Below are 9,905 nucleotides of genomic sequence, written 5' to 3'. Positions count from 1 at the left end.
CCCAGGGGACAGCGCCCATCACTACCCCCTGCCCCAGACATGCGGGGCTGGACTCACCAGGGTGATCCAGAAATTCCAGTTCTTATGGGCACCAACAATGTAGAGGAAGAGCAGGAGAGTGGTGACTATGAAGCAGGACACAGACACGAACAGGACCCAGCCCTGGATCAGGGGGACGGGCACCTGTGTCAAGAGGATGAGAATCCACACCAGCCCCCCAAAAGCCTGCAGAGGGAGGGAGATAAGGGTGACGGTCAGACCAGGACGGCCCAGGCCCAGCGGTCACACTGGGGAGCCGGGGCTCTTCACAAATGTTAACTCGGTTAATCCTCATACTGAACCGTTTGTGAGATGGGCAAACTGAGTCATATACTAGGTAAAAATTTGTTAGCACTAGAAAGGATTTATGCCATCCAGTTTTATCATTAGAAGAGCTATTTCTGAGGTTATATCCTTCCTAATTTTTGGATGGCAGAAAGCAAAGAGGAACTAAAGAGCCTCTTGATGAAGGGAAAAGAGGAGAGTGAAAAAGCTGGCTTAAAACTCAGCATTCAAAAAACTAAGATCATGGCATCCGGCTCCATCACTTCATGGCAAATAGATGGGGAAACAGTGGAAACTGTTGTAGATTTTGTTTTCTTGGGCTCCAAAATCCCATGACTGTGGCCGTGAAATTGAAAGCTGCTTGCTCCTTGGAAGAAAAATTATGACAAACCTGGACAGCGCATTGAAAAGCAGAGACATCACTTTGCTGACAAAGGCCCATATAGTCAAAGCTATGGTTTTCCCAGTCGTCATGTACAGATGTGAGAGCTGGACCATAAAGAAGGCTGAGTGCCAAACAGTTGATGCTTTTGAATTGTGGTGCTGGAGAATACTCTTGAGAATCTCTTGGACTGCAATGAGATCAAATCAGTCAATCCTAAAGGAAATCAGCCCTGAATACTCACTGGAACTGGACTGATGCTGAAGCACTAATATTTTAGCTGCTGCTGCTGCTGCTACTACTAAGTCGCTTCAGTCGTGTCTGACTCTGTGTGACCCCATAGACGGCAGCCCACCAGGCTCCCCCGTCCCTGGGATTCTCCAGGCAAGAACACTGGAGTGGGTTGCCATTTCCTTCTCCAATGCATGAAACTGAAGTCGCTCAGTCGTGTCGGACTCTTCACGACCCCATGGACTGCAGCCTACCTGATGCAAAGAGCTAACTCATTGGAAAAGACCCTGATTCTGGAAAGATTGAAGGCAGGAGGAGAAGAGGATGACAGAGGATGAGATGGTTGGATGGCATCACTGACTCAATGGACGTGAGTTTGAGCAAACTCTGGGAGATGGTGAAGGACAGGGAAACCTGGCGTGTTGCACTCCATAGGGTCACAGAATCGGACATGACCGAGCAACTGAATTACAGCAAGTATTTTTGATATAAAAATATCCTTTCTTTTATAAAATGGTAGGGACTAGTTGATCCTTTTGGTCTTTACTTTGCAAAATGAATTAGCTACACTATGTTATTAGCATTAAAAAAAATTGGCCCCTAAATGACCAAGTCCAGGAAGCACTCTATCTACTGGAGGTGTGGCAGGAGTGGGAAGGACCCAAGAGGGCCTGGTCTTGGATGACCTAGGGCAGGCATGAGAGAAGTGCTCTTTTCCTCGTCATTATCCAGAAGACACTGTGCTTGGTGTCCTCAGGGTCAGGGAGTTCCAGGGGCGTAAGGACAGATGTAGAGGTCATGACCTCAGATCCTCAAAGCCAAGGGCTTGTAGACAAGCTTGCCCTTGTTTGGATGGAGCTTCTTCCCTCCCTGTGCCCACTGGCTTTACCCAGCAGGATACAGAGGAATAAGGAGGTTTCATGAAAAATATGAATGTCAGCCGTAAGAGACCAAAAAAAAAAAAAAAAATCATTGGACGCTTAGATCAGACAGGAGTGGGTTCTGTGCAAGAAAAACAGATCTGATGGGAGGCACCCAGGGGGCCGGCAGCGCGGCAAGCTCGCAGCAGTGCGCGTGCAGCAGTGAGCAGAGCGCCTCAGCCAACAGCGCTGCTCTGCAGGGCCTCAGACTCTCTCTTTGAGAAGGGTGTGGGTGTCAGTTTTACCCTTCTTCCCTTGTGGTCGAGGATTCTCTTCTGATTCATACACATTGGCCAGGTAGGAGATAAATGCCAGTCCCTTTCCTGTGGACGCATCCTGAGAACTAGTGTCTCAGAGAGCCCAGTGTGTGCCAGGGACATGGGCAGAGTCATGCATCAGACAGGGGGCAGACCCCAAGACTGGCCTGCAGTACAGGAAAGGTGCTCTCAGAGTGGGCTTCCAGGTCAGCTGGGTATGAAGGACTTAGCCGCACGGGCACCCACACCGGGGCACCGTGAATGGAGACCACTGAGGGGCTGGTCTGTCTTGGGAAGAGTCCTAAGATGTAAGAGTGGTTGGGTGGTCCCCTTCTGGCCAGGTCCCTCGACCCACAGTGTCTGGCTTATCAGCAGGCAGCTGGAGGGCATGATGGAGGCTCTGGGAGACTGCCTGCGGGCAAGGTTTAGTGCCAGCAGGTGCCCTCGCCCTGAAACAGGGCCCTGCCAGACGCTGATAAACTGACACGATGACAAATCATGTTTGAAAAGTTTAACCAGGCCCCGTGGCAACTGCTCCTCTGCCTTCTGGCAGATACGGCAATTTGCTACTAATACACGCTCAGAATTCACAAAGCTTTCCCCAGGGTCCTGGCACCGTGCTGGTGCCACCCGAAGGCACAAGACAGGAGGGGCAGCCACAGCATCCTCTTCTCCTTGGTCACCCCCCGTGGTCAGGCTGGCCAGAGCGGCTCCTGGCAGAGGACACGCCGACTTCTGCCCTCCGTTTCCCCTCTTTGGGGAGAAGAGTCTGTGGGACGCCCTATTGAGATAGGTTATCTGTGTGGTACTTGACCCAGAGACAAGTTGAATGTTCCCTCAACAGCCTCACCCGCCCCCAAATCTACTCAGCGTCCTGCCTGAGAAGGGCATCTAAAGAAAAGGTGGTGTGGGTCACCCACACCGCCCCTGCCCCTGCCCGCTTGCCCCCTTTCAGCACACACTAGCCAGGTGATCTCAGACCATGCATTTGAGGCGTTACTAAATTAATCATTGCACCTGATTGCTACCGAGCAGTAACTGTGTGCATCACTCGTCTTAAGAGCTTTGTGTACATGACATTCACTTATTCCTCACAGCATCCCACAGGTTTATACTGTCGTGTCCCCATTTTATTGATGTGAAAACTGAGGCACAGTTGCCCGCTCACATCCCCACAGCTGCTAAGTGCCAGCTTCAGCAGGCTGGCTGTGGAGCCCAGGTCAGGACCTCTGTGTGTGTGTGTGACAGTTACACAAGCTGACGCAAGAGCAGTTCACCATGACACTGCCCTCGTATGTAGGGTCGGCTTTAGAAGTGGCCAGGAGAAGAGTCACGCTGGTGGAGAGGAGACTGCCCCACGAGAGGAGCCTTGCTCCTGCTGCCAGCTGTCCTTCAGCCCTGGGGCTGGTGAACTGCAGCGGAAGTGCCCCTCCCCCACCCTCCCCAGGTTCAGCGTGCTCTGTTCTGTGACCCCACTTCTGGCAACAGCTGTGTGGTGTGTGTGGCTCAGAGAGATGGGCTTACACCACCGGGTCGTGCCTGTCTCCCTCTTCCTGTGACGGCCCTGCAGCCTTCAGAGGTCAGGAGCTCCAGGGTAGGGGTGCAGGCCCGGGGAGAGCTGCCATGCCTCACCCAAGATACCACTCTTCCCTGCTCCTGGGTAGTTTCCTGGTCTTGCGGGGGGAGTGGTGTCCACCCTGCTGACCTGGAGGCTGAAGGTCTGGCATCTGCAACTCCCAGGCTATTGGGAGGTCAGGTATGGGAATATGGACTGGGAGTAAGCAACAACTTACTGGACCACAGATTTAAAAAATGGATCAAGCCTTTCACACCCATTGGACTAGCAGAAAATTACAAAGTCTGACTCTGCCAAGTGAGGCAAGGTCTGGGAACAATGGAGACTTTGATAAGCTGCTGGTGGGAGTCAGGACGGTTATACAATATGGGAACCTTCTTTCTAAAAGAATGCAAAGCAAGCCAGAGTCCTGGAAACAGTCTGCGCAAGCAGGGGTCCTGAGCTTAATTAATATTTATTAGCTTCCTGGTAACTCCACTCCTGGGCTGTGTAAGGGGGAATAACCCTTTTGGACAGTGATGTGCTAACATCTGGGAACAGGAGGACGTGCAACCCCTATGACCCAGTGTGTGTGTTCCTGAAAGAAATTCCCAACATACAAGTAAAGGGAATACATGAATGTTCTTTGGCAGTGCCGTCTGCAGTATCAAAATGAAGCAGATTGGAAATCGCCCAAATGCCCATCAACAGGAGACGGATAAAGAGTGTCAACATGTATAAACCTCAGAATAAGGCTGCATGAAAAGCCTGTTGCAGAAGGATATGTACAGGGCAACAAAACTTTCATAAAGTGAGAAAACATAAAACCACACCACGTGTAGTCAGAGGTAGTTAGGGGTGCAGTCAAGTTTTAACCTTGAACACACATTCAGCCCAGGGGTGGTTTTGTAGCTGGAAGAAGAGACAGTAATAAGCAGAGTATCCAGGGGGCTTACATGTCGTCTGAAAGTTCTATTTCCTTAATACTGAGAGGAACATTAAGATTTGACAAAACTGAGCAATAATTACAAGGGTTTTCATTAAAGTATTATACACAGTATAGTGTCCATCACTAGGTCGTGTCCGACTCTTTGCAGCCCCACGGACAGCAGCCCGCCAGGCTTCTCTTTCCATGGAATTCTCCAGGCAAGAATACTGGAGTGGGTTACCATTTCCTTCTCCAAAAATATTATATATACTTTTCTATAATATTTGAAATAGTTCTTAATTTTAAGAAGCTGAAGTGGAGGGATTTCCCTGGTGGCTCAGTGGTAAAGAACCACCTGCCAATACAGGAGAGGCAGGGTTGATCCCTGGTCTGGGAAGATCCCTCGTGGCTCGGAGCACTTAAGTCCGTGGGCCACTTCTGAGCCTGTGCTCTGGAGCCCATGTGGCTGAGGCCCGTGTGCCCTCGAGCCTGAGCGCTGCAAGAAGAGAAGTCACTGTGACGAGGCGCCCACACACCACAGTGGGAGTCAGCCCACTCCCATAACTAGAGAGAAGCCCGCACAGCAACGATGGCCCAGCACAGCCCAAATAAATAAATTATTCTTATTATTTTTAGATTCACTTTATATTTATTTATTTTTTTTGGAGGCTAATTACAATATTGTATCGGTTTTGCCATACACTGACATGAATCCGCCATGGGTGTACATGTGTTCCCCATCCTGAATCCCCCTCCCTCCTCCCTCCCCATCCCATCCCTCTGGGTTATCCCAGTGCACCAGCGCCGAGCACCCTGTCTCATGCATGGAACCTGGAAAAAACAAACTGACGTGGAATTGGCACAACAGGAAGTGAACCGTTTCACCTTGACCAGTTCGGTGGTATTTAATGCATTCAGGATGTTGTGCAGTCCACCATCTCTAACTCCAAAACACTGTATCACCCCAAAAGGAAGCACCATGCCCAGTGAACCGCTCCCTGTTTCGCTCTCTTCTCAGGCCCTAGTAAACCACTGGTTCGTGTTCTGTGTCCATAACCTTATCTCTTCTGTGCCTTTCATATAAATGGGGTCCTACACCACGTGACCTTTTGTGTCTGGCTTCTCAGCACAGCAGTTTCACACTCATTAACTCTATAGTATGGATCGGTGCTCCATTCCTTTCTAAGGCTGAGTAATAGTCCATTGCACGGAAGGTCACAATTTCTTTATTAATTCACCCACTGATGGGACATTTGGGCTATTTCTCCCTGTTAATTACTGTGAATGGAGCTGCTATAAACATGCATGTTTATGTACCTATTCAGGTCTCTGTATTCAATTCTTTTGGTCATAAATCTAGGAATTGCTGGGTCATGTGGTAATTACTATTATGTTTTAAAAATTTTAATTAAAAATTTTAATTTTATCTTGGAGGATGGGTGATTAACAAAGTTGTGTTCGTTTCGAGTGCACAGCAAAGTGATTCATCTGTACATACACACACACCTATTCTTTCTCAAACTCTTTTCCAATTTAGGTTATTAAGTAATATTGAGCAGAGTCTCCTGTGCTATACAGTAGGTCCTTGTTGGTTATCTGTTTACAACATAGCAGCGTGTACCTGTCAATCCCAAACTTCCAATCTATCCCTGCCCCCCACCCTTCCCCCGGGTAGCCGTTAATTTATTCTCTGTGAGTCTGTTTCTGTTATAAATAAGTTCACTTGTATAATTTTTAAAAGATTTGCATATAAGCAATTTCATATGATGTCTGACTTATTTCGTAGTATGATCATCTCCAGGCCCACTGATGTTGTTCCAACTGGCATTATTTCATTCTTTTAAACGGCTGAGTAATATTCCATTGCATGTATGTGCCACATATTCTTTATCTATTCATCTGTCAATAGACATTTAGATTGCTTTCATTTCTTGGCTATTTTAAACTGTGCTGCAAAGAACACTGGGGTGGATATTTCCTTTCAGACCATGTTTTTCTCCAGATACATGCCCAGGAGTGGGATTGCAGTATCATACGGTAGCTTTATTTTAGTTTTTAAGGAATTTCCATACTACCGCTCTCTACAGTGGTTGTACCAATTTGCATTTGCACCAACAGTGTAGGAGGTATTTCCTTCTCTCCACACCCTCTCCATTATTGTCGTAGATTTTTGTGATGATGGCTGGTAATTATTTCTGAGGAATTACCAAACTGTATTTCATAGCAGGTGAACAAATTTACATTCCCACCAGCAATGTCTGCTAAGTCGCTTCAGTCGTGTCCGACTCTGTGTGACCCCATAGACAGCAGCCCACCAGGTTCCCCCGTCCCTGGGATTCTCTAGGCAAGAACACTGGAGTGGGTTGCCATTTCCTTCTCCAATACCAGCAATGTCTGAGGGTCCCAATTTCTCCACATCCTAGCCAGTACTTATTTTCCAGTTTTTTGATAACAGTAGTCCTAATTTCACGTGAAGTAGAGCTCATTGTGTTTTTAAGATAGTTTACTTATTTATTTTCTTTTCATTGCTGTGCAGGCTTTTCTCTAGCTGCGGAGCGCGGCTCCTCTCTGGTTGCAGTGCGCGGGCTTCTCACTGCAGTGGCTTCTCTAGGTGAGGAGCGCAGGCTCCACGGCCTGCAGGCTCAGTAGCTGTCGCATACCGGGTCAGTAGTCACTGTGGCTTTGATTTCATTTTCCTAGTGATTAATGATGATGGGTATCTTTCCACGTGCTTATTGACCATTTGCATGTCTTCTTTGGAGTACTGTGCATTCAAGTCCTTTGTCCATTTTCTTAATTGGGTTGTATATGTTTTGTTGTTGAAACAGTTCATAATTTAAAAAACATAAACATCCCTCCCAGATTGGCCAGCTCCTTCTTAGGCCCTTTAGTTCTCTACTCTTTCCACACATCAAAACACGTACAGCTTTGTATGTGTACAACTTGTACAGATGAAAATATAAAGAACGGGCATCTGCTTTCTTTTCTGCGCTCCCAGGCACCCTATGAGCCCATCCCCAATTCAAGGAGGAAGTAAAAAATTTAGGATGACACTGAGGCACCAGGGCCCTCTGGAAGTGGGAGGGGTGTGATCCGGTAAGCAGGGGTTAATGGGGTAGAGAAACAAATGACTTCTAAGACGGGTGTGAGAGAGGTATTTGGGGCAAAGGAGACATTTTTCTTAGAAGCCGCTACTATCTGCAGGCATCAAAATGATGCATTTCAGGTAGTCCATAGATCTGAGATTTCCTACACCTGGTTTTCTACTTTTGTTGATTTAGGGGGATCCTCCTCATCACCCAGGACTCCCCCCAGCAGGCTGGGCTCATCCTTCACTCTGGCACTCCATCCACTAAGCTGTGATGACAGAGGAGGCAGAGGGCGCTGGGAGGCTGTCCCTTCTGTGGCGCTAGGATCCCCCTACCCCCAGCACACACGCCTGCTGCCACCTGAGCCAGACCTTGTCTGCGCAAGAGGAGGAGGGTGCACCAGAGTCTCCTGCATGAAGCCCAACTAACACACTCTCTCGTGACTCTTGTTATAATGCTCCCCAGTTACAAAGGCAGAGCAAGCCACTCATCAGGGCAACCTACGAGACACTAGCAAGTCCTTTTGTTGCTTAAAAAATCTCTCTGCCCCACCACACCTCACTTTTAGCCAGCATCTCTTTTGGTCACAAAACTTGCCTTTGTAAATACAGTAGGCTCTGAAGGAACTACTCATTCACTACTTATTCCCTGGTCTTAGGTTCTACAGGATCATTTCCAGAAACCCAGCCTTGAGCAAACACAGGCTCAGTGCTGACTGGAAGCAGAGATGAGTGGTCTGGGAAGGAACATTCTAGTGGATGCCAGTCCTTTCCACTCTGGGCCCGAGTGTCCCCACCTACAAATGGTGTGGCTAGGTCCAGAGGTGTCCAGGGCTTCTCCTAGATGTCAGCTCCTCCACAGGGGTGCGACCAGGCTACCTTGACCCCTTCTGCCATCTCCCCCAACCCTCCAGGGAAGACAGAACCTGCTCCCTTTGCTGTTCACATCTCCTTGACAATCAGGAGACAAGAAGCTGGGGTCCCGTTTCTAAACAGGTCTGGACGTTTTCTTTTCCAACGGACTCTCCAGGCGGCCATTTATGCGGTGGGGCTGCAGGGAAATGAGTCTCGCGGCTTCTGGCGTTAAAGCCACAGAAGGAATACAGCCTGCCTGCCACCCCTCCACCGCCTTTAGGCGAGGCCCTGGGAAGTTTAGCCTGAGTCCCACAGGGAGCACTTCACAGGAGCCCAGAGGAAGAAGCGCTTTCCCGCAGCCTCGGGTTGAGGCTGTGCGGCTCCAGTGTAAGGAAGGACCAACTGCAGGGGAAGGAGTCCTTGGATGCTCAAGGTCAGCCAAGTCAGGGCCCGGCTCTCACAGGCCCCTCTCCCTCCCTCCATCCTTCACACTGGGTACAATGACTGTGGCGAGCAAACGACGGCTGGTTTTATCATTTCCAGACTGCCAAAATTTCGTTCACTCTCCAGAAACGTCCAAGAGAAAATAATCCGGATTCGGTTCCTCCTGCAACACCAACCCTATCTCCACACCGCTTTCGGTAATACTTAATCTTTCTTTTGCCGATTTTTATATTTTTAAAACAAATTCCTGACCATGGAGAGAGCTGGGCGCCTCTACAAGGACGTCGATCGCCAAGAAGCCCATGGGAAGCAAGTTAGGAGCGCAGCTTTGGTACCTGCGCGCTGCCGGTGGAACCCGGCCAGCTTTCCGACCACTGAGCCCTGTGAGTTTGGTTTCTCCACCTAAGCCCCGGTGACGGTCTCCCCGTCGTCGCGGGCTAGAAGGGGCCAGAAGGCTGCATGTGGCGGTGGGGAAGAGACAGTCCTCACCCTCCTTCTCTACCCCACCCAGTGCTCCCGGACCAGGGCCGCTCCGGGACGGGCGGGCGGGGAGAGCGCGCGCGGCACTGCCCATCCCATCCCGTCCCAGCCCGCCCTCCCTGGTCCTCAGCGACTCACAAACTCGAAGATGAAGAGCAGGTCGGGGAAGGTGGTGAAGACCGCGGAACCCCTGGGCAGCCTGCGGCCGCCCGAAGCCATTCCGGTGGCCATGCAGACGCGCGGGTGTCCGCCTCGGAATCAGAGGCGCGCGTCTCTGGCTCCGCGCTGACCGAGCACTTGCTCGGGGAGCCCAGTGAGCCGGGTGCACCCGCGAGGGTTGAGGCCGGGATTTCCGGGCCAAGAAAAGAGGAGCCCCAGGCCGCTGCCGGCGGGGCCCTGCCACCGCCCTAGACCGTCGGGCTTCGCCCTGAACCACCCGGG

At 50.1% G+C, this 9,905-nt stretch overlaps 1 protein-coding gene across 1 annotated transcript; it reads right to left on the bottom strand.

Moving 5' to 3' along the window:
• Positions 1–39: 39 nt before the first annotated feature.
• Positions 40–9,876, bottom strand: LOC104987238 (myelin and lymphocyte protein-like; the record flags this gene model as incomplete). The annotated part of the gene is made up of 2 exons (XM_010838079.1): positions 9,603–9,876; positions 40–225 (listed from the first exon to the last, which is right to left on the bottom strand). Coding segments are annotated over exons 1-2 (279 nt in total), but the record flags the coding sequence as incomplete, so codon positions are not given.
• Positions 9,877–9,905: the final 29 nt, after the last annotated feature.

Source organism: Bison bison, unplaced genomic scaffold (genome assembly GCF_000754665.1).
Source record: "Bison bison bison isolate TAMUID 2011002044 unplaced genomic scaffold, Bison_UMD1.0 scf7180017845982, whole genome shotgun sequence".
Lineage (NCBI taxonomy): Eukaryota > Metazoa > Chordata > Mammalia > Artiodactyla > Bovidae > Bison > Bison bison.
The sequence above is the reverse complement of the archived record's forward strand: the minus strand, read 5'-3'. Positions and strand labels throughout refer to the sequence as shown.